Source organism: Procambarus clarkii, chromosome 40, assembly GCF_040958095.1.
Source record: "Procambarus clarkii isolate CNS0578487 chromosome 40, FALCON_Pclarkii_2.0, whole genome shotgun sequence".
Lineage (NCBI taxonomy): Eukaryota > Metazoa > Arthropoda > Malacostraca > Decapoda > Cambaridae > Procambarus > Procambarus clarkii.
In genome coordinates, this window is record NC_091189.1 from 22,491,216 (window position 1) to 22,517,034 (window position 25,819).

The 25,819-nt window shown below is 39.0% G+C and overlaps 1 protein-coding gene across 15 annotated transcripts in view; it reads right to left on the reverse strand.

Annotated features, from left to right (window-relative positions):
- The window catches only part of LOC123757975 (tyrosine-protein kinase Src64B), a 322,311-nt gene that overhangs the window by 109,557 nt on the left and 186,935 nt on the right, over positions 1-25,819 (reverse strand). For 11 of the 15 annotated variants that reach the window (XM_069338854.1, XM_069338847.1, XM_069338843.1 and 8 more), the window contains one exon: positions 11,374-11,439. The exons of 3 other annotated variants lie outside the window; for them this stretch is intronic. In XM_069338854.1, coding sequence (XP_069194955.1) covers positions 11,374-11,439 — 66 coding nt within the window. Of the gene's footprint in view, positions 1-11,373; positions 11,440-16,012; positions 16,117-25,819 lie in introns of those variants that run through there. One more of the 15 variants, XM_045742037.2, reaches the window with a different exon arrangement.

Here is a 25,819-nt window from a genome sequence, read left to right on the forward strand (position 1 = left end):
GGTAGTAAAGCAGATGCAAAATAATTGTAGACGAATAGCTCTAACATCACACATCGTAAAAATCTTTGAAAGAGGGCTAAGACTTAAGATCATAAAATACATGGAATCACAGTGTTTACATAACCCTGGACAACATGGGTTCAAAACAAGGCACTCCTGTCTCATATCAGACAGATAAGGATACAAACTATAGTAATGTATCATCTTTTGCAAATAATACTAGGATTTTCATGAGAGTAGACAATAGAGAAGACACAGCAAACCTCTAATCTGATGTTAATCAAGCTTTTCACTGGGCCACAGAAGATAAAATGATGTTCAATGAGGATAAGTTCCAGCTACTGTGCTATGAAAAAATGAAGTATCAAAACAGAAACCACTTATAAAACTGAGTCAAACCACACAATTGAAAGAAAGAGCAATGTAAAAGATTTAGAAGTAATCCTTTTGTAAGGAAGGGGGTCCTTTTTTTTGGAACAATGTGTTAGTGTTGATAACTGGCAGTGAACAGTTGAAACTGTGCTGGGTTGTAAGGAAAAGACATTTGAAATTCCCGCCAGCACAGTGGCTACTTCTACACACACACACACACACACACTCCATGCTAGATTTGATATTTACCAGGAAGGAGGAAGAGATATTTGACATTCAGTACCTTCCTCCCTTGGGTAAAAGTGACCATGTCTTTTTGGGAATAAAGTATGCAATGCATTATAAGCTGGAAGAAAATAAGGAGGTTGAAGCAGTTGAAAAACCAGACTTCAGGAGAGGACATTATGGTGACCTTAGAAATTTTTTTAGTGAGTATAATTGGACAGACTTGATGCTAGGCAAGGAAGTGAATGAAATGTATGGCAAGTTTTGTGAAATATATGATAAAGGCACAAAAAAATTTATACCAAAACAGAGATGCAGAACTAGGAAACAGGATTGGTTCAATAGAAATTGCGAGAGGGCTAGAGACCGAAAGACACAAAAATGGAATCAATACAGGAAGAGGCCGAACCCCCAAACATACCAGCGATACAAAGATGCGAGAAACAACTACACGGCAGTGAGGAGAGAGGCAGAAAGAAATTTTGAAAAAGGGATTGCGGACAAATGTAAAACAGAACCAGGTCTATTCTATAAATTCATAAACAACAAATTGCAGGTAAAGGATAATATTCAGAGGTTGAAAATGGGAAATAGATTCACGGAAGATGAAAAGGAAATGTGTGAAACACTAAACGAAAAGTTCCAAAGTGTGTTTGTACAAAATGAAATCTTTAGGGAACCAGATACAATAAGAATTCCAGAGAACAACATAGAACACATAGAGGTGTCTAGAGACGAAGTGGAAAAAATGCTCAAGGAGCTCGGTAAGAACAAAGCAGCTGGCCCAGATGGCGTTTCACCATGGGTTCTGAGAGAATGTGCATCTGAGCTCAGCATTCCACTTCACCTGATCTTTCAGGCATCCCTGTGTACAGGAATCGTAGCAGACGGGTGGAAACAGGCTAACATAGTTCCAATCTACAAAAGTGGCAGCAGGGAAGACCCCCTCAATTATAGACCTGTATCATTGACAAGTGTAATAGTGAAAGTATTGGAAAAACTAATCAAAACTAAATGGGTAGAACACCTAGAGAGAAATGATATAATATCAGACAGACAGTATGGTTTTCGATCTGGAAGATCCTGTGTATCGAATTTACTCAGTTTCTATGATCGAGCCACAGAGATCTTACAGGAAAGAGATGGTTGGGTTGACTGCATCTATCTGGACCTAAAAAAGGCTTTCGACAGAGTTCCACATAAGAGGTTGTTCTGGAAACTGGAAAATATTGGAGGGGTGACAGGTAAGCTTCTATCATGGATGAAAAATTTTCTGACTGATAGAAAAATGAGGGCAGTAATCAGAGGCAATGTATCAGAATGGAGAAATGTCACAAGTGGAGTACCACAGGGTTCAGTTCTTGCACCAGTGATGTTTATTGTGTACATAAATGATCTACCAGTTGGTATACAGAATTATATGAACATGTTTGCTGATGATGCTAAGATAATAGGAAGGATAAGAAATTTAGATGACTGTCATGCCCTTCAAGAAGACCTGGACAAAATAAGTATATGGAGCACCACTTGGCAAATGGAATTTAATGTTAATAAATGTCATGTTATGGAATGTGGAATAGGAGAACATAGACCCCACACAACCTATATATTATGTGAGAAATCTTTAAAGAATTCTGATAAAGAAAGAGATCTAGGAGTGGTTCTAGATAGAAAACTATCACCTGAGGACCACATAAAGAATATTGTGCAAGGAGCCTATGCTATGCTTTCTAACTTCAGAATTGCATTTAAATACATGGATGGCGATATACTAAAGAAATTGTTCATGACTTTTGTTAGGCCAAAGCTAGAATATGCAGCTGTTGTGTGGTGCCCATATCTTAAGAAGCACATCAACAAACTGGAAAAGGTGCAAAGACATGCTACTAAGTGGCTCCCAGAACTGAAGGGCAAGAGCTACGAGGAGAGGTTAGAAGCATTAAATATGCCAAAACTAGAAGACAGAAGAAAAAGAGGTGATATGATCACTACATACAAAATAGGTGGTGGAGGCCAAGACCGTCAGTAGTTTCAAAGCGTTATATGACAAAGAGTGCTGGGAAGACGGGACACCACGAGCGTAGCTCTCATCCTGTAACTACACTTAGGTAATTACACTTAGGTAATTACACACACACACACACACACAGACAGAAGAGTTAGGGGGGACATGATCACCACATTCAAGATTCTGAAGGGGATTGATAGGGTAGATAAAGACAGTCTATTTAACACAAGGGGAACACGCACAAGGGGACACAGGTGGAAACTGAGTGCCCAAATGAGCCACAGAGATATTAGAAAGAACTTTTTTAGTGTCAGAGTGGTTGACAAATGGAATGCATTAGGAAGTGATGTGGTGGAGGCTGACTCCATACACAGTTTCAAGTGTAGATATGACAGAGCCCGATAGGCTCAGGAATCTGTACACCTGTTGATTGACGGTTGAGAGGCGGGACCAAAGAGCCAGAGCTCAACCCCCGCAAACACAACTAGGTGAGTACAACTAGGTGAGTACACACACACACACACACACACACACACACACACACACACACACACACACACACACACACACACATAGTGCATTATCACAGTGTAATAATGTTCCCCTCTAAAATAATATGAACATCAAGGCAAGGAAGAAAAATAAATTGTCCCAAGTACATTCAGTGAATGGAAAAGATGCTGTAAAAATCAGTGTTAAATGTAGGAAACCCGTTTGGAACTCAATGAGAAATATATAATTAACCCTTAAGCTGCTAAGGGGTCCTGAGGAGATTTACACCAATGTGCGCAAGAAAAAATAAATTCTAAAAAATTATTTTGTCTTCTAAAAATGTTAATTTGTGTTCCCTGAGCACGGGAAAAATATAAATAAAATCGTAGGTGACATATTTTGGGCGCAATAGACAGAGGAAGTCTGGCAAAAAGTGGGCGTTGACGGAGCGGTCGTCAGAGCTGGTCAGCATCACCAGAGCTGACAGGGGGGAATTGCCACAAAGACATTGTCACCTAATTATTTCAAGTGTCTCTGATTTTTTCTTAGTTTTTTTGCAGTAATTTTATTCAATAGTGTGTAGTGTGATATATTTATATAATAAAAGAGGCAAATCATCGCTATACTGTACTCAAATGTATGGCGTGCATATTAGTGACTCAATTATTATGTTCATAAAACAATAAACAAATAGTTTTGCTGTTATTACACTATATACACAGGTTATATATAAGTATCTGCATGTTTTGTTCACCATAACGAACCACTAAGTTGGTATTATGAGTCGAAAAGCAATGAGGAGTGACCGCCACACACCTGCCAGCCACTCGTTGCCACTAACTCCCTCAACAAGCCTCACTCGCCCACTTTCTCCTCCCACCATCCTGTTTTATACTTTATTCACAATATACAGACGTTATATATAAGTATCTACATGTTTTGTTCAACACAACTGTACAACTAAGCTGATATAGTTAGTTCAGGCACTAAGAGTCGTCGCTATACACACAGTCAGCTGGCGGCTCCCTCACTCATTCAAGGTCACATGCACTAAACGTTCTCCCCCAACAATACTGTTTGCAGTGTTATTACACTATATACACATATTATATGAAAGTATCTACATATTGTATGCACCGTAACTGTACACCTAAGCCTGTAGAGTGCCCAAAGAGCATAGTGGCCACCCTCTATACAGCCAGACAAATCATGCAGACGACGTCACCTCCGTCACCCAAATGGCTCCTCCCAACATAATCCTTTTGCTGTTATTACACTAATACACACATTATATAGAAGTATCTATATTTGTGTTCACCATAGAGAACCACTGAGCTGGTATGGTGAATGTAGACAATAACAGGTGGCCACACAGTCAGTAAACGATGCTACTGTATCTCCCTCCGTCCCTCAGCATCACTCCTCCCACAGCGCAAATTATCAAAACAATGCTGCTATTATCACGATCCTGGTCATTTTTATCACAGTCAAGGGTCCTCTGTAATACTGTATTGTCATCGCTAAATAATAGCAGTTATATATTTATTTTGACATTTTTCGGCGATGCTGTGGTCACAAGCTGAACTGCAATACTGTTCGCTCATGCTGCGTGCGCCACCCTTGGTTGCTCCAACAGTACTGTGCCTCTCACACCGGAGAATATTGCCCACGATTTTTTAAAAAAATGGCATCTGTTTACAAGAGGTCTGAGGGAACTAATGTGAACCCCGTGTAGCCACGGGCCATTTGAATCGTGCCTGGTACCCTACGGCGTATATATACGCCATGTGCACCGTGGGACATGTTACTCATGGCGTATATATATATGCCATGCGCAGTTTAAGGGTTAAATTGGGGGATAAAATTTGCAAACTACAGTGGGGTTATCTTCTTGAGGTTATCTTGAGATGATTTCGGGGCTTTTTAGTGTCCCCGCGGCCCAGTCTTCGACCAGGCCTCCACCCCCAGGAAGCAGCCCGTGACAGCTGACTAACACCCAGGTACCTATTTTACTGCTAGGTAACAGGGGCATAGGGTGAAAGAAACTCTGCCCAATGTTTCTCGCTGGCGCCTGGGATCGAACCCAGGATCACAAGTCCAGCATGCTGTCCGCTCGGCCGACCGGCTCCCTCCCTCCCTCTGGGGCCTCAACTTACGATGGTAATCCGTTCCCAGAGACGGATCGTAAGTCGAAATATCGTAAGTTGAAGCGATTTTTCCCATAAGAAATAAAGGGAATTGAATTAATCCATTCCGCACCCTCCAAAATATTAACTTACAAATACATTTTATACTAAATACAATGTTTTTTCTAACTACAATACAGGACATAAGTTTATCTTACCTTTATGGAGGTCTCTTGATGGCATATGGAAGATGGTGATGGGGGGGGGAGGAGGAGAGGTGTTACTGTTTGGAAGAGGATTCCCCTTCTATTATAACATCAGGCAGTGATGACTTTTCTGGGGTACTCTCTCTTACGTTTTGCCTGCATACCACTAGGACCTGGTTGTGATTCACTGCTTGTTTGTCTCACTAATAACCTTTCCAGAGATTTTTGTTTTTCCATATGTTTTAATTTTTGTCTGTAGTGAGGCATCAGTGTCATTAAAAAGATTAAGGCAACGGCCTACTGCACCGTGATTTGGGTGAGTTGTTTCAGTAAAAGTTTGCAATTCTTCCCATGCTGCACACATTTTCTTAATTAAAGAGGAAGGGACATTCTGTACTGTCTCCTCCTTCCCTGAAAAAATTTCTTCAGCTGTCTCTTGTTGCTGCTCCTTGTGAAGTTCTTCGGTGGTCAGTTCTTTGCTGTGTTCTTCCACCAGCTCGCAACATACAACACACAGAACACTATGAATGCTACTTCTTTTTCTAAATTTCTCAAACCATCCTCTGCTCGCCTTAAACTCTTTCGCATTTGCATAACTCGTTCCAGGGGTTTTCTTTAAAAGGTCTTCATGCAATTTTCTTGCCTTTCACAAATGATGGCCTCAAACTCTATCACCCGCTAACTCTTTGTTGTGTATCCAAATTAATAATAACTGTTCAACATCCTCAAGTGTTTGTGTTCTATGTTTCGTGTTTATTGATACGCCTTTGCCACTTTAGTACTCATAATGTCCTTTTTCTTAGCCAGTATGGTGGATATCGTTGACTGGGATTTGTTGGACTGCCTAGCTAGTTCAACAACCTGCACACCATCTTCATATTTATGAATGATCTCTTGTTTCTGCTCTATGGTCATCCTTACATGGGTTTTCGTATGTTGAGCCTTACCACTGACTTTCCTGAGACTCATGGCGTGATATATAATAATTACTTTAATGTTTAAAATGCAAAAAATCACCACAAAATCGGAATTTCTTATGGGCGCGATCATCACTAAGTGGGCAGCTGTAGTAAACTGAGGCAGGTCGGCCGCGTGACCGGGAACCACACGCTCGGTCGACCCGAACGTGTACCAACAAATATCGTTAGTTGACGACACCATCGTATGTCGAGTCGCATTTTTTTTATTAAATTTACATCGTAACTCGAAATTATCGTAAGTCGGGGCAATCGTAAGTCGAGGTGCCACTGTTTTTGCTGGTGGTTGGACAGAAAACACGTGCCGGTGATTCATTCACTTTGCTGGCGGTGGGGATAAGTAGCAGACCTGCCAATATCAGTGGGACGCTCAGTGGTTTTTCAACAATAAGAATTGTACAATGACAACTTATGCCATTTGTGGTGCTATTCCTAGAATAGTTAGGTGTAAGATATAGGTACAGTATATAAATTGTGTACATGTCCCAGTGGTCGGCTGGCATTAATTTTTGTTGGTGTTCATCCATTCCAGAGAGTGTATTTCTGAACATGTGTTCTGAGTCCTACCATTCATTGTCCATGATACTGGTTTAACTAGTGAGAACCTTGTCTGTTAAAATATCTGCAAATCACAATTAGAGTTGTAAGAAGATTATAAAGTAATGTAGCAACTTTAAGTCCAAGTTTTAGTGAGACCAGTTTTCAAAGTACTGTAACACTTTTCAATGTAATACAGTATATTTTCTGTGAAAATAGTATTTTCATTTGCATAGTTATCTTGTAAAGTAACTTTAAGCTCTAGAAATAAAATTCTTTGTAAAGATAGCAAGTATTATTTTCCCTAGGTGTATACTTTAACCTTGTTTGGCCCTAGGAGTGAGGAGTGTGTTTCGTAAGGATGGGTTTCGATTATCTAGGGTACGGTTTTCTAGTTTATCTACGATTATCTAGTTTGTAGTCTAGGGTAAGGCTTAGAACCTCATGCCCTCCCTTACAATGTCTGAAGACCTTACGTTTAAAGAACACAACAAAGTAGCTGTCACAACTAAGAAAATTACAGCTTGGATAACAAGAACCATTCAAACTAGAGATGCCACACCAAGATTATACTTTTTAGACACGAGTGCTCTAGAGTGGAATATTGTTGCACACTAACAGACCCAATAAAAGCTGGAGAAATTGCTGACCTGCAAAGTGTGCAAAGATTTTTGACTACCTGAATCCATTCAATAAAATATATAAATTATTAGGATCGCTTAAAATTTTTAAAACTGCACTCCCTAGTGCAGGCAAGAGATACATAATAATTTACACTTGGAAATACAGTACTAGAAAGACTTGTTCCAAATCTGCACAAAGAAATAATATGATATGAGAACAGAAGGCACAACAGGATGTGCAAAACAACCCCACTGAAAAACAGAGGTGCAATAGGCACGGCGAGATAAAACTCAATCAACATCAGAGACCCAAGACTTTTCAACACTTTTCCCTGCACATACGGGGCATAACTGGCCGATCTCTCACAATGTCCAAAACAGAACTTGACAAATGCCTTCTAAGGATACCTGATCAACCTAGCTGTGACTCATACATCAGGCTGCAAGTAGCTACATCAAACAGCCTGGTTGACAAGACCAACAACCATGGGGACATTGATCCTCAGAACTGACAGGTAAAAAATAAATAAATTATCGTGCGAGGGGCCCAATGCAGGATAGTTTCTATTTGAGATTTTGCATAGGAGAAAAAGTACTGTATTTTGTATTCCTTTTTATTTTGCCTGTGGCCTTTTGCTCTCTCTCTGCTTCTCTTGGGTTTTATATGATTCTTGCAACTTTAGTTCAATTGTTTGTTTCTCCAAATAGCCTTCTTTGTTGTTCTTGGAATAGAGTGGAGCATTTGAGATGTTCTGTGATTTGTTTTCATCGCTTATAAAGGGAATGCCATTCTCGTTCCAGTTTACATCTTTTTCTCTTTCCCCTTAGTGACTTGCACATATTTCTAGTGTTATTCTGCTAATTTTTCAGGGCACTGGTTTAAGTTTGCATTATCTAGTGGTCTTTCCCAGCATATTTCTGTGAGATCTTGGTTTATTTTTTCCCAGTTAATCCATTTGCTATTACAGTATATTGAATTTGCTGAATTCTTCTCCTCTTGGATTTGAGACTTATTGTACAGGTTATGCCCATGCATATCTGAACTTCACTTAAGTTGTAATCTGAGTAACATGAATTTGTAATCCATTATGTCCCTAATCAATTTGTTATTGTAAAAATCAGATCTAAGGTGTTTTCTAAATAATTCTACTAATTGCTGGTTTAAGGCAAATCTGTCACACATCTGTTCAAGGTCATTTATGTGTGAATTAACTTACTCTGCTTCCTGGGATTCTCTGGTATAACTGTATTTGCCACATTTTTTCATTTTAGGTGCCGTAAACTGAAGTCACCAAGTATGATGATGTTTGGGGCAGGGTTTGTGAGGGGGTTTCTAAACAGTATTCCATTTCATTAATTGGCCTTTAAAATGCTAAGGATTTGCATCTGGCAATTTATATACGAAGACAGTCACCACATTTAGAATTTATATTTTTGATTATCAGCACTTTCACCATTTGTGGTGTTTGGCAGCTCACTGCAGATGAGTGTCTTCCATACAGGGGCTGACCCCACCCTGTAGCCTATGTTTTCTATCACATCTGAAAAGATTGAATTCTGGTAACAATATCTCACTGTCATAATTGTTCTTTGTGTGACTGATTCTTGTGTAATATCTCATATGGTGCTTGTACTGTCTTTTTCTATATAATCCCGGGTAATCTCTTGTGTTTATGGACCATAATTCCATTGTTTTGGAAATAGTCTAGTGTTCTGAAATCCTGTTCTCCTCTTAATATACAGTACTATTAATTTTAATGTAAGTTTGTATACATTTTTCCCCAGTTCTATTGAAATTTATCATCTGTATTTTGTATTTTACAGTGTACTGCATACTGTATTTGTAAAACTAAGAACTTAAGAGCAAAGGCAACTATTGAAGGCCTACTGGCCTATGTATGGTGGCTCCTATTTATGTACAACCAGATTTATTCATATGTATGCTCAACCTTCGCTAGGAACAAGTTTATAATTTGTTTCAGAAATTAACAACCCCATTTCTAAACCAATATATACCTAGGAATTTTCTGAACCTACATTTTGAATTTTTGTTAAAGTCTGTGTGTATTTTGTGTTTATATTTAAAACACCTTATTTTGTGTTTATATTTAAAACACCTTATTTTGTGTTTATATTTAAAAACATCTTATTTTGTGTTTATATTTAAAAACGCCTTATTTTGTGTTTATATTTAAAAATGCCTTATTTTGTGTTTATATTTAAAAACGCCTTATTTTGTGTTTATATTTAAAAACGCCTTATTTTGTGTTTATATTTAAAAATGCCTTATTTTGTGTTTATATTTAAAAACACGTTATTTTGTGTTTATATTTAAAAACACCTAATTATTATCTCCTATATTATGCCTTTTCATCCATTAATATACAGTACAGTAGAACCTTGAGTGACGATCGCCTCAAATGGCGAGCATTTTGAGTAACGATCACCCAGATCACCGACAATTTCGTCTCGTATGGCGACTGCTCGTTTTAATGACGACAAGACCACATGGTGGGGTCCCGCTGCTTCTCGCACATTCTCGGACGCCTCCGACGATGCAAATAAATTATGTTGTTTTTGTTTAAAGATGCTAATGATGCTGGGATATGACTGGCTAATGACTGCTGAGTTGTTGCATAGCAATGACTTTTTTGTAGAAAAAACAAAAAATTTGAAATACAACAAATGTCAAAAAGGTTCATTCGATGTTCGGCAGGTAGGCTGCTCCATGTTTCTTATATAAAAAATAAACGAAAATAAAAAAAAAAAGTTGAAACAATTTGAAAAACAGACAAATGCCATAAAGGTTCGTTCAGTGTTTGTCAGGTAGTTTGCTCCATTATTGAGACGTAAATGAAAAATACAAAACAAATGGAACACATTTGAAACAAAGAAAGATTGTCATAAAGTCATTGTCATTCTCGACTATTACTCTTTGGGGTCTATTTGTTAGGAAATTAACGGAACATCTTCCTACATTCCAATTATTTCTTTTGTGTACATTTTGTGACACTGACAATGACACTACTGTCATATTCATCAAAGATTCTGTGAAGTTCATGTCTTCCATAGCATCTGGGGCCACATCACAGTGGTCTAACAATTCTTAGTAGCAGGAGCATCCTGCTCTAAGCCCTTGTTGGCCAGGATTATGTAGCCATTGTGATCAAATGTGTTTTGTGATCTTAATTCATAGCACTTTTTTTTATATATATTTTTATGGGTGATGTTAGTGCTATTTGTTTATAATTTTCTACTTTTACTATGCTGCTCTATGTGGAATAATGCAACCTCTGCTATTTTTAAGTCTGTAAGGGATGACACCAGCAAAGAGCAGACTATTTAAATACAGTGTCGAAATGTCAGATCCAAAGCTCACTGGTAATGAGATCCAATAATTAAATCTAATAAAAGGATAGTCCAGTATTAGTTTTACAACCATTTAATATTCATGATGTTATATACAGTATACTCTAAAAAAGAGTGATATTACCATTTAGATGAGATAAGTTGTGTAAAGACTTACTTTTCAATGACAAATCCAGTCTTGAAACAAAATTGTCATCATTTTTATGCATTCCCAGAAACACACACCAAGATTTAATATTTAAAAACTATCAGAATAACATAGAATACAGTACTTCACATGTGAAAATATTACTTTTAAACAAGGGGTTAATTTTCCTATTTACATAATTCATATTGGACTAAAGAAGAAAGAGGGGGTAACAATGGCAAAAATACTGTACTTTTAACTCCCGATATATCAGTCGGTCAAAATTGACCCCATCCTAACAAATCACTTACCCGACTCCTTCCGCATCCGCATGTGGCTACCATGATGCTGCTGGACCCAACCATGTGCTGGTAACCCTGAGGATGAAACCAGTTATCATCATCGTTTATCTTCAGGTCAAACATACCTATACAGTATGTTCAGTGTTCCCCCATGTGAATGTGGGTATGATGAGGCATATTAAAATTATAATACCTGAACAGCTAAACTTGGCCTAGGACAATGATTTTAATATACTACAGTATACACTGTAGTACATACAGATCTGTTTTACTGAATATGACTGCATATTCCATGCTGATTATTTTTTTGTTTAGGGCTTCTATCTCTCTGACTAATGCTCTTGCATCTTGGTTTAATTGGAAGGGGATTAAATGACATTTAGAGAAATCCTCTAAATATGCAATATACAATATGCAATTGTATGCAATATATATGCAATATACATTGTATATATAAATATGCAATATACAATACATGGAATATGCAATCGTATTCAATGAAACACACACACACATTCTGCATCTGGTAAACTTACAGTATTATACACACAAATATACAGAATGTCCTCATGAACAATTTACGAAGTTTCAAATCACAGCATTACTGAATTTATACAATTACCCAAAACGTATGACAAATTAACTCATATTTAACTTAAAATAAATATGTAACATACACAACAAGATCACACTAATATGATATACTGTATATCAATGAGAAAATCAACTGGAGCACTGAGGTGATAAACCAGCAATCAGGGTACTTCCAGCCGCATAATTTACCATTGTACTACAACATGGTAATAGGTCATACAACCTGGGATTCCATGAATCCACAGGAAATCTGGAGGCTTCTACTAAAACTGGTCCAAGTTTTACATATACAGTATCCCCCATGCACTCTGGTGCAGGTAAAGTAGTTCATCTACTATATGCTCCAGGCTTAGTACTCCCAACTGATTTTCTCATTGATATATATATCATATTAGCATGATTTCCTTGTGTATCTGAAGATGGAGCATACTTTACCTACACGAGAGTGCATGGGATTACATATGAAACTTTTACTGGCTTCAGTAGAAGCCTCAAGACTTCCTGTGGATTCAGTGGAATCCCAGATTGTATAACTTATTACCAGGTCGTGGTACAGGGGTAAGGTGCATTGTTGGGGGTATCCGGTTTTATTTGAGTCACTTCAGTGCTCCAATTGATTTTCTCATGTAATATACATACAGTTCACATTTACCTGTTTAAAATTTAACACACGTAAATTTATTTTAAATTTTGTGAATAATTAATGCAGTGATTCAAAGATGTAAGGAATCAAGTGGACACATGTAAATATGCATTATAAAAATTTATTTCAAACAACTTTCTTTACATTCAAAGCATTTTAACTTTAACTCTAAAATGTATATATATGAGCAGTGCCCAACATTGTACTTATATAAATATTACTTACTCATGGGACACATTAACACCTGCACTACACTAAACACTATCTGCAATTTTGTGTGATTGATCCTTAAAGAGTTTTCAAAGCTTTTCTAGAGAAGCCTCGATATCTTCAGGAAGCCAACAAGTCTCTACCAGAAAGAGGCTCTTAATTACATATAATGATGGGTTTTCTACAGGAACCCCTCTGACTCCCTAAAGCTCTCTCGCTGAGATTGCTCCATGCAAATGGGTCACATTAGTTGTTGTTCTGCTTGGCTTACTGGGGACCAGAGACAAAATCTGGCCTCCTCACAGAGGGAAAGAGAACAAGTGACAATTCGCCACCACACTAGGAAAGCATCCAGAAAGTCAGTGAAGCTTTACAGACAACTGGAGGGTTAAAAATCAAGAAAGACTCAAAAATGCCAAACAACTCTGCAAACAATTCACACAGAGCAAGAGAAACATTCAATATTAGTGCAAAACACATAGTACAGTACTGAATTTCACCACCAGGCATCCCAGCATCTGCACACAGCCATCCTCCTTGTCAGTTCTTCGGCTGATGCCTTAGTAGACACAGCTTCAGGTCTATCAGAAGAAGCAAGCCCCCCTCTGCTGGAAGCTAATTCCTGGCCATCAATGGATTTGTTCCTGTGAGGAACAAGTACAAAGCCATTGCTTTGTACTGTTTTATATTTTAGTTTCAGCTTTGTGTGAGTGTGTGTTTTCTACCCGGCTTCCCTGCACTGGTGCATTCAGGAATTTGCCCAAGAAGTGAGGCCATCAGGGTAGAGAGCCTCACTTAGGGCTATTGACGAGTCTTTCCCTCCTCTGTTTGGGGCTGAGGCATTCTGTCGGTTGTACTTGGGTATGCAGGAGCTCATGCATTTGTTTATATGATCCACTTGGCATCTGTCTTCTGGTGAGCAGCCTCAGTGCCAGGGTGTCCTGCTTGGCTAGCTGCCTTCAGGCATTGGTAATCCCCCCTCACAGGTCGTTGGAATAAGATTGGCCTATCAAGCCCACACTCACCATGAATGAGTTTGAAGGGTGCTCATCATCTTGGCTACTAAATGATGGTCATTCTTTCTGCCTATGCCATGCTGTCTGTTGGGTCAGTGACAGCATGGTGGAAGCAGAAAGAATGACCATCTGCTTTAACTGATTCAATTTCAAATGCAGAAGCTTTTCAGGCAGCTGCCACTTTGAAAGCTAGGATTAGACATTCATACAATATTTTTGGACCGGGAACTGAGGGGGTATCGGTGATCTCTACCACACCCTTTATTCCTTCCCCTTGCAACACAGTTCGGCCTGCTTCTGGTCTCCTCCCCATCCACCCCATCGTTCCAGCTCCAAAACCTCTGAGGGTTTTGGAGTCAGGGGCGGGGTTTAGCTCGGTGGTGTAGGTCTGCCTTCTCTGTGGGTAGCCACATTCATACACACACAGTGGAGGCAGTTGAGTTTTCTAGTCCCCACCCCTAACCCCTCACTGAGCCTTCTCTTCCTCTGCAGGACACTTTTCTGTTGGACGAGAACTACGGCTCTACCCCAAAGCCTTTGTAGCAGGTTTCTGGGGCTCAGGGAGAGCCTGAAGAGTGGTGTCATGGGTGTCTTTCCGCCTTTATTGGCCCTTGGTTACCTCTCCAGGGGGTTTTTTGCTTCAAGGGGATAAATTTTCATATTCTCTTCCTATGAATGAATATGATCATTTGGCTGCTCCTCCTCGGGTTAGATTTAAGATCCTATTCAGTGCCTCAGAATCCTTTTATTTCGAGAGATTTCCGTCTTTCCAAGTTTCTCCTTCGGTGACTCATGCGAATCTATTTCAATACTTCCTGCAAAATTTGGACCCCTTTTCACTGAATAGATCTGGTCTCCTTGGGGTATGGGTCCATTTCGGCTTACTGGCTGCGATGTGAGGTTCTGAATTCATCATGGCTGGCTGACATACCCCTCCTTTCCTTAAGAGGGCTTGGCAAGGATTCTGTTCAACCTGCATGTTTGACTGGCAGGTGTGGTGTGCCATCTTTCAGCTGGTCTTAGTCTTTGGCAGTGCTGCTTGTGCTCCATTCGGTAACTGCTTGTTTACTTCGGCACACCCCAGGGATGTGGGCCAATGGCAGCTCCATGTGCAGCTGTCTGTGCTGTATGGTGTTCTTACTGTGAATGACCACAAAGCATGTTTGCCCTTAGTGGCAGTCTTCTGGGATTTGGGTCTTTAGGAGGGGTTCTCCAGGCAGCTCCTTGAGAATGTGACTTCACTTGGTACTGCCCAGTGTGGAGGCCTTTAAGCCTGTGGTTCCTACCTTCGCAGCCTTGTCCAAAATGCTTGCCACTCATTCTGGAGGCAGTCACCATTTTACTCACCTCACCTCTTATGTCGACAAGCCACATTGACCCATTCATTTGATACAGCTTGGTCCTTTTCCATTTGATCTGCTTCCCCTATCTGGCCTCTCCTCTTTTTAGATGATGAAATATCCTAAGTTCTGTTTGCAACTCTTTTTTTTTTTCTTGTCAGGATATTGATCATTTGTTGTTTTCTTGGGGTTCTGCCCCTGCTTGGAGGCAGTGTAGAAGGGTTGGAACCTCCCCTGCTGTTGGTCGAGGTAGTTCCTCGAGAATCAGATTTTCAGGCTGTTGCGCTTCCTGTTGCAAATTCCTTTTCTACTAGACGTTGCAATTCCACATCACGAAAAGGTGATTCCATTTGTGGTTTGTGCTGGCCTTTTTTCAGTTCACCCTTTGAAGTCACAGTGGAGTGGCATCTGGCTCATTTTGCTAGCTCCTGTTCCCTTTCTTGGGGGGTCAGGCTTTTGGGTCAGGTTCTCTCTGGTTCTGCATCTGGTCACCTGCAAGTTGGTTGGCCTCAGGCTTAGTCAAATTGACTGCATCCCTTTGGTAGTGTCCAAGTTATTCCCAGATCCGAAGAGGAACTCCGCTGACCTAAGGTATATACTCAATGAATTGGGTTTGAACTACTCCATTCTCTGTCCTACTTTCTGCATGACCATGACCACCTTGGTTAAAGTGCACCTGGTTTTACAGGCTGGAGCTTGGATGGTGTTCCTGGACCTCAAGGGGCATGCTAGCACATTCCTATTTATCCCAGGTTCAGGGGCTGACTAGGTTTTGTAGTCGGGCATCAGGCTTACCGCTTCAAGGTCCTTTTTGCTAGTTTGAATCTGGCTCCCCATGTACTTACCAGGTTGGCACAGGTGATTGTGGACCTGCTGCACCTTCCAGGGGGGTTCATGTGTTGGGCTACCTCGGCATATGACTGGTTTGGGTTTCTTCATCTACCTGTCTAGGAAATTTTAGGAAACATAACCTCTCTTCATAAATTGTAGTCCCAGTTCCTGGATCTGTTCATAAAATGCCTCTGAACACCACCTGTAGTTTAGGGGATCTTCTCTTAAGGGACCAGGATTGCAAAAATATTTGTCCAAATAAAAAAAAATATTGAAATACTGTATATTAAACAAATATCACGTCATTTGGCATCAGCGTCGTGAAAATTTCATCCCAATATGTTAAGAAATAGAATTTTATACATTTTTTTTAATATAACGATAACACCTCCTATTTACTGGAACTCAGGGATAATGCAGGGATAGAGAGATGCAAGCACCTGTCTGACGTACGAAGAAGAAGAAGAGTAGTAGTAGTAGGGAGGGTCCACAAAGCAGATATGCAGCTGGTGGCATTGCTGAGTGCCATCTGGAGGGCCAAATTTCACACACAATAATGAGTGTGTATGTTATTTTTCCTAATTTTATTATATATCATATAAATACATTGCCCAATGCCAGTACAGTATTTCTTATGTCCCTTTGTACGTGAGGTTACCTTGAGGTTATCTTGAGATATCTTGATATCTTGTGAAGCCATCAATTTATCTTTGTTTCACAGCTGAGTTTGTTGTGGTTTCTACATCTTGGAGAATGCATACCCGTCACTATGGATGTGAAGTTGGAATGAAATAGGTCAACATGTGAATCCCCCACAGGTGGTAGAACTTGTGACTTTCTCTGTTTTATGTGGTTTTCAAACTAGTCATAAAAATGTAATCAGACTCAAGTTTAGATGCTATTGTGATAGTTCAGAACAATATAAAGGAAATCTGTTCAGATTTGTATTACAATTTTTATTACAAAGTAAATGTTGTCATTTTCTTGCAAATTTTTATTTTTTCTCTCCCTTCTCTTTATTTTTTAGGTTATTTTGTTGAATGGGGACCAGAAGAGGGCCTTATCATGTATATATGGGCAATAAAGTTACTGAAATATATATGTTTATTATCCCTAACCCATCATCCCTATACGTACCTAAAAAAAATGTTTAGGGTTATTTTTTCTTGACTTCATTTCAACACATATTGACCTACAACTTTCACTTATTAGAGAACGAATGCCAAGCAATGTTTATTAAAACCTACAAGAAAATTCATACATTAGAATGACCATATTCGTTATCAATAACTTCATCTTCATTTTTCTCTTTGAACAATATTTTCAACTGTGATACACCTTCACAACATCAATCTCTGATCAATTCTCACTATTTTTACATATTATGTGCAAAGTTCTTTTTTCTAAAGAAACTTTAGTTTGTTTTTACATAAACCCATATATTTTTGTCTTATAACTTATTGCTTCTAAATTTGGCGCATAGTTGGAAAGTCATATCAAATTTTTTTTTACAGTAAACTCCACTCCCAAACTTATTTAAAACAAAAGAATATGATCATCATATGCCATTCTAAAACCATAATAAATACAAGACAAATTGGTGAAATTTTAATATTTTTTAAAAATAATTTGTAAATTGGAAATTTTCAGTTTATTAAAATAATTTATATATTTTTTCATGTTGCAATGTTGATCCATCAGGAAAAGTTGGTGCATTTGCCATGTAGATTATGAAAAAAAATATCAGAGTTTGAGCAAGTTTGTGAAAATTGGATTCCGTCCTTAACCACCGTACTGCGCCAAGTTTATTGTGAAATTCCCTCGGTGCGCATGAAATAAAGTGTTCCCAAAATTTTTTTTTTCTTTGTAAAATGATAAATTCCCTTCTCTGAACATGTCTATGTAAAAATAAACACAAAATTCCACTTACTTTGACTGTGGGGACATGGACAAGGTGCACTGTGACGTCATCAGGGCCTGGTCGCCCGTGCATGAATCGCCCAGACACATTCGCGCGGGCCATTCAAGCACTGGGTGTTGCCACAAATATATTTTCAATTATTTGTTTTATGTATTTCCAATGCGGTTTTATTTGTTTTTGTTTTATTGTATATGATGCATATTTGTGTTCTTTACAATATGTATACAGTAGAACGTTCATAATGTTCCATGGAACTGTGATACATGTGTCAGTAATGTGTCCACAATAAATATTTATTGTCGCAATATTATCTGTTAAAAATTCACTAAAATTACAATATGTACAGTTTCACACACTATTTACACAGTAACACACTCAGTACCTCGGAAGTGAGTAATAATCAACGAAGTAGTCCATGGTACACAGAGCGACTTCGCTCTCAGTGCACCAGGTACAGATAAACTTTCGCTTCCTGTTTCTTCATTCTGTGTGCTTGCAAATAACGCACACCCTTGGCTTTAGTACTTGTAGGTTGTATGTAGCCAAGCTTGTAAGGCATAAGGTAGTATTGAAAAGATTATAGGAAAAGATCAATTTGTAAGGTAGTCTTGAAAAGATCGCTTTGTATGGTCCCACACAGGAAGAGATTCAGCTTGCCTCAAAGAGTGTCCGTCAGTCAGGAAGAAATTCAGGTATTCTTGAAAATATCTATGGAAAACACCACCATGGAAGCCACTAACACTGTTCATCTATGCTATTTGTATCAGAACCATCATCACTGAACGCAGAAAACGATTCATCTATGTATCATCTAAATAAATTGGAGATAGCATAGGATTGCAAGGGTGACACTCAGAGCTACAACTGGATATGCTCGCTGTATCGTCCTCATAGGTGCTGTATCACTTACATCCGACCTGTGTTAGGTCCTTATTGCGCCTAGCTTCACCAATATTATGACCCTTGTTCTTCGAGCAATAAGGTTTGAATTTCACCGACAGAGCGTTATCTTTCAACACCGCGTCGGACAGGTGTTTGGGAGCCAGAGGTGCGTGCGCCACCCATGGTTGCTCATTCAGTACTAGCCCAGCCAGCAGCCCTAGGGCATTCTGGGAATTTTTTCCAAGATGGCTGCCTCTTACTGGAGGTCCTAAGAGTCCATTTCATACACAACCAACCTCGTACACATTTAGAATTGGTACCGAAAAATCAAAAAGTTTTCTCAGTTGGCGCAGTTTCCCACTGACCGAGAATACTCGGTTGGCACAGTTAAGTGGTTAACTGCTGTGCTTTACCAACCGAGAAAACACCTTTTGAACATTTTGCACCCATTCAAAATGCATGCGTGGTAGATTGTGTACGAAATGAACTCTTAGGAGCCTCCAGTGAGAGGCAGCCATCTTGGAAAAAATTCCCAGAATGTCCTAGGGCTGCTGGCTGGGTTAGTACTGAGTGAGCAACCATGGGTGGCGCATGCGCCTCTGGCTCCCAAACACCTGTCCGACGCAGTGATGAAAAATTGCTCACTGTCTGTGAAATTCAGACCTTATTGTTTGAAGAACATAAGAGTCATGATATTTATGAAGCTAGGCGCAATAAGGACCTAACACAAAAATCAGATGCAAGTGATACAGCACCGATGAGGATGATACAGCGAGTGTATCCAGTTGTAGCTCTGAGCGCCACCCTTACCCACCCATGCCATCTTCTATTTTTATAGATGATAAATAGATGAATCGTTTTCTGGGTTCGGTGATGATGCATCTGATACAAGGAGCATAGATGAACAGTGTTAGTGGTTTCCATGGCGATGTTTTCCATAGATACTGTATTTTCAAGAATAGCTGAATCTCTTCCAGAATGGCTGAATCTCTTCAAGAATGACAATCTCTTCCAGAATACCGAAATCTGTTCCAGTGAGGGACCTTACAAAGCGATCTTTTCAAGAATACCTTACAAATTGATATTTTCCTATAATCTTTTCAAGGCTACCTTATACTGCACAAGCTTGGCTACATATCACCTACAGGTACTAAAGCCAAGGATGTACGTGAGTGCGTTATTTGCAAATACACAGAACGAAGAAACAGGAAGCAAAAATCAATCCGTACCTGGTGCTACGAGAGTGAAGTTGCGCTGTGTATCATGGACTGCTTCGTTGATTATCACTCGCTTCCGAAGCATTGTACTGAGTGTCTAATACAATGTGTTACTGTGTAAATAGTGTGTGAAACTGTACATAAAGTAATTTTAGTGAATTTTGAACAAGTAATATTGTGACAATAAACATTCATTGTGGACACATTACCGATACATGTATCACAGTTCCATGAAACATTATGAACATTTTTCTGTATGCATATTGTAAAGGACACAAATATGCATCATATACAATAAAACAAAACAAATAAAATTGCACTGGAAATACATAGAACAAATAATTGAAAATATATTTGTGGCAACTCGCGGTTCTTGCATGGCCCATGTGACCGCCTCCGGTCACATGTGACGCCCGTTTCTCCGCGTCCCCACCGCCAAAGCAAGGGGAGTTTTTTTAGTTTTTTACATGTACGTGTTCAGGGAGGGTATTTATCATTTTACAAAGATCAAAATAATGTTTGCAAACACTTGCTTTTATGCACACATGGGGAATGTCACAATGAACTCGGCGCATTACAGAGGTTAAGTATACAGGAAACAGATTTCTGAAACTTCCTTAAACTCTCTCAAAGTTTTTTACTTAATCTATATGGTTAATGCTCCATCTTTTCATAACAGATTAACATCCTTACATGAACACAGAAACAATTAAATAATTAATTTTAATAATTATAGAATTTAAGGTTTTCAAATACTGTATGCCTTAAAAATATTAAATTTCACAAATTGTTCATTTGGTGTTATTATGGTCCTAGAATAGCATATGAACTTCCCTTTTTACATTATAAAATTTAGTTTGGCAGTACAGTGGCACCTCAGCTTACGAATTTAATCCATTCCCAGAGACGGTTCGTAACCCTAAAATTCGTGAACCGAAGCGAATTTTCCCATAAGAAATAATGTAAATTCATTCCACACACTCAAAAGAGCCATTTTGGTGAGAGCAGTGGCATTGTCTAGTAGCTGCTGTGTCACTTGTCAAACAGATTTTTGGTGGCCACTTTGTTGTTTTAACACCAGACCAGCTTAGTTGTACAGTTATGATGAATAAAACATGTAGATACGTGTACATATATATATAATGTGTGCATATAATGTAAAATCAGCACAAATAGTATAGTGGGAGGAGGAATGTTGGCAAGTGAGGGAGGGAGTGTTAGCTGACCGTGTGGCGACCTCAATTATTATCTTGACTCATCATACCAGCTTAGTTGTCAGCGCGGGTGAAGTTCCAGCACTTCCACCAACACGATAACATCATTTTTATTTGCCAGGATATTTTATAATATCCGGGGTATAAAAACATGCAAATCTAACAAAGCTCATTTTATAGATGGCCTCCTACATGAAGCAAATGCAGTGTTCGCAGCCCTAATGGAAACCCTCACAAAGGACTACAATAATGTTGAAATATGGCTCTCAGAGTACAATCTTTTCAGATGTGACAGGAAACACAGGCTACAGGGTGGGGTCAGCCTGTACATCAAAGACACACTCATCTGTACTGAGCTGCTAAACACCACAAACGATATGGTCGAAGTGCTGATAATTAAAATAGAAATCCTAAATGTAGTTATTGTCCTTGTATACCAGTCACCGGAAGCAAATCCTTAGCAGTTTAAAGACCAACTAATTAAAATAGAACACTGCTTGGAAAACCTCACAAATCCAGCCCAAGACATCATCCAGCTTGGGGACTTATCTACGGCACCTGAAATGGAAGCACCTAGCTAATACAGTTATATCAGAAAGAATACCAAGAAGTAGCCTAAATGAACAAGCACATGCTAATGACTTGCTACAGATGTGCGACAGATTTGCCTTAAACCAGCAAATAGTAGAACCAACTAGAAAAGAGAACACGTTGGACCTCATTTTCACTAATAATGATGAATTGATCAGGAACATAATGATTACAAACACCTGTTACTCAGATCACAACCTAATTGAAGTTCTGACAAGCATGGGGAGCAGACCTGCAGAACCAGTTCCGAGTCCCAGGGAAGGAGAATTCAGCCAATTCAATTTTAATAATAAACAGATTAACTGGGAGCAAATAAAACAAGACCTCACAGAAATAAGCTGGGAAGAACAGCTAGAAATGCAAACCTAAACCAATGACTGGTAAAAAAAAAAAAAAAATATTCAGTAGCTCAAGAAATAAAATACGTATGGTCAAACCCCTATAAAATATACCCCTATAAAAAAAGAAAAAAGGAGGAAGTGCTGCAGACTGTAAGAGGAATGGCATTCCCTCTATAGGTGAAGAAAATGAATCGAGGAACAACTTGAAAGTCACACCCTCTCTCAAGAATGACGAAGAAGGCTAGGTAGAGAAATAGAAATGATTGAACTAAAGCTACAAGATTCAAACAAAATCGAAGAGAGACAAAGAGAGCAAAAGGCCATCAGTGAAATAGAGAGAAATCCAAAATATTTTTTCTCCTATGCAAAATCAAGATCAAAAACTACATCTAGTATCGGGCCCCTGCAAAAGAGAGATGGAACTATCCCAGATGACAACAAAGAAAAGAGCGAAATACTGAGGAATCAGTATGACTGTTTTCAGCGAGCCACTAAACACATCAAAGATTGATAACCCAAATGAATTTTTCATGGATGTGATGCCAACATCAAATCATATATCAGATTTCACCCTATCCCCACTGGATTTTGAAGAAACCATAGACAGTATGCCTATGCACTCTACACCAGGCACTGATTCCTGGAACTCCATTTTCATCAAGACCTGTAAAATAAAAACAGTCGCAGGCCCTTCACATTCTTTGGAGGCAAAGCCTAGATACTGGCATTATCCCTGACACACTAAAAACAGCAGAGATAGCACCACTCCATACAGGAGGAAATAAGACAGGTAAAAAATTACAGACAGATAGTACTAACATCACACATCATAAAAATCTGTGAGAGAGTGCCAAGAAATAAGACCACAAAATACTGTACATGGAATCACAACATCTCCATAACCCTGGACAACATGGTTTCAGAACAGGGCACTCTTGCCTTTCACAGTTGCTGGACCACTGGGCAAGTACTACGACATGGCCTTAGATGCTATGGAAGACAAACAAACAAAATGTTGAAGTAATTTACACAGATTCGCAAAAGCTTTCGACAAATGTGACCTTGGTGTTATTACACGCAAAATGCGTGCAAAAGGAATTACCTGAAAAATAGGCAAATGGATCTACAATTTCCTGACTAACAGAACTCAATGTGTAATAGTCAACAAAATAAAATCCAGACCATCAACCGTGAAGAGCTCAGTCCCCCAGGGAACTGTGCTTGCTCCAGTACTTTTTCTCATCCTCATATCGGACATAGACAAGGACACAATCTATAGCACTGTTTCATCCTTTGCAGATGACACTAGGATTTTATGAGAGTAGACAACATAGAGAACACAGCAAACCTCCAATCAGATGTAAATCAGGTCTTTCAATGGGCTACAGAAAATAATAAAGTATTTAATGAAGATAAGTTCCAGCTCTTGTGCAACGGAAAAAATGAAAATATAAAAACAGAAACCATGTACAAAATGCAGTCAAATCATAATATAGAACAAAAAAGCAATGTAAAGGATTTGGGTGTACTGTACTTGGAATTTATCACTGTTAAACATGATGTTATTTTCTGCTGCCCAATCGAAAACTTTGTTAATATCTGCTTGTAGTTTTTCAATGTCTTCAGCAGAGGAAATTTTCATGCTGATTTTTGTGTCATCTGCAAAGGATGATACGAAGCTGTGACTTGTATTTTTATCTATATCTGATATGAGAATAAGGAACAGCAGTGGTGCAAGAACTGTACCTTGAGGGACAGAGCTTTTAACTGCGCTTGAACTCAATTTTATTTGATTGACTGTTACTCTTTGTGTTCTGTTCGATAGGAAATTGAGTATCCAGCGTCCTACTTTACCAGTTATACCCATTGACTTCATTTTGTGTACTATCACTCCATGGTCACATTTGTCGAAAGCCTTTACAAAATCTGTGTATACAACATCTGCATTCTGTTTTTCTTCTAATGCCTCAGTGATTAAGTAATGGTCAAGTAGCTGTGAAAGGCATGATCTTCCCACTCTAAATCCATATTGGCCTGGGTTGTGGAGGTCATTGGTTTCCATGAAACTAGTGACCTGACTCCTGATCACTCTCAAATACTTCTATTATGTGGGACGTTAATGCAACTGGTCTATAGTTCTTTGCTAACTCCCTTGTGTAAGGGGCTATGTCTGCTGTTTTAAGTGCATTTGGTATCTCCCCCGTGTCCAAGCTCTTCCTCCACACTATACTGAGTGCCTGTGCCACTGGTACTTTGCATTTCTTTATAAATATTGAATTCCATGAGTCTGGACCCGGGGCTGAGTGCATGGGCATATTGTCAATTTCTCTTTCAAAATCTTGCACGCTCATGTTGATATCAGTTATATTTACAGAGGTTTGGATATCACGCATAAAGAAGTTGTCCATAAAGAAGTTGTCCGGATCTTCCACTTTCATGCTGTGTATCGGGGTGCTAAACATGTCCTCCAACTGCTACTTTGTCATCCTCAGTGTATGAACCTTACTAATACAAATAGGTCTAATACTGGCCGTGGTTTTTGCTTTTGATTTAGCATATGTGAAGAAATATTTTGGGTTTTTCATTATTTCTTGAACTGCTTTCTGTTCTAGTTGCCTTTCTTCAGTCTGATATGAATGCTTCAGTCTCTGTTCGATTTCTTCAATTTCCATGTTTAAGTTATTCCTTCTTTGTATGGAAAGTCGTGTCTGCTTAAGCATTTCCATTAATTTCTTCCTTCTTTTGTAATGTCATCTGCGTTGTCTTTCTACATTGGACCTCTTTCTGTCTTTTCTCAAAGGAACATGTTTCAGACAGACTTCATATGCTTCAGAAGTCAATTTTTCTATTCCTCGTGTAGGATTTTTATTACCTAGAACATTTTCCCATTGAATATTTGTAAGTTCCCTATTTATTTTCTTCCAGTCTATCCTTTTATTATTAAAATTGAATTTATTGAATAACCCTTCTCGCTTGTTGTTTCTCTTGGGCCTACTACCATTATTAATGTTAGTTTGCACTTCAATGAGCTTGTGGTCCGAGTACGTCATGTCTGAGACAGTAATGTCTCTGATTAGCTCATCATTGTTCGTGAATATCAGGTCCAGCGTGTTTTCGTTCCTAGTTGGTTCTGTAATCTGCTGACTGAGCGAGAATTTGTCACAGAATCTCAGTAGTTCTCTGACCTGTGGTTGGTTATCTCCAGGTTGATTTCCTGCTATAATGTTATTGTTTACTATTTTCCATTTTAAAGTTGGCAGATTGAAGTCCCCAAGGAATATAATATCTGGTACTGGGTTTGCTAGGTTATCAAGGATATTCTCTATTTTGTGGATCTGTTCAGTGAATTCCTCAACTATTGCATCTGGCAGTTTGTATATTAAAATAATGCTTTTTTAGCAAGTACCCCCCCCCTCCTCACTCACAAGTGTTACAAAGAAGGGAAAAACAATCTTCAATGGATCGTTTCGTTGTGAAAAAATCAAGCAGTGAGCCACAACCAGGACCTGGTTGATACCTGGTTACCTGGTTGATGGGGTTCTGGGAGTTCTTCTACTCCCCAAGCCTGGCCTCGGCTGGCCCGAGGCCAGGTTTGACTTGTGAGAGTTTGGTCCACTAGGCTGTTGCTTGGAGCGACCCGCAGGCCCACATACCC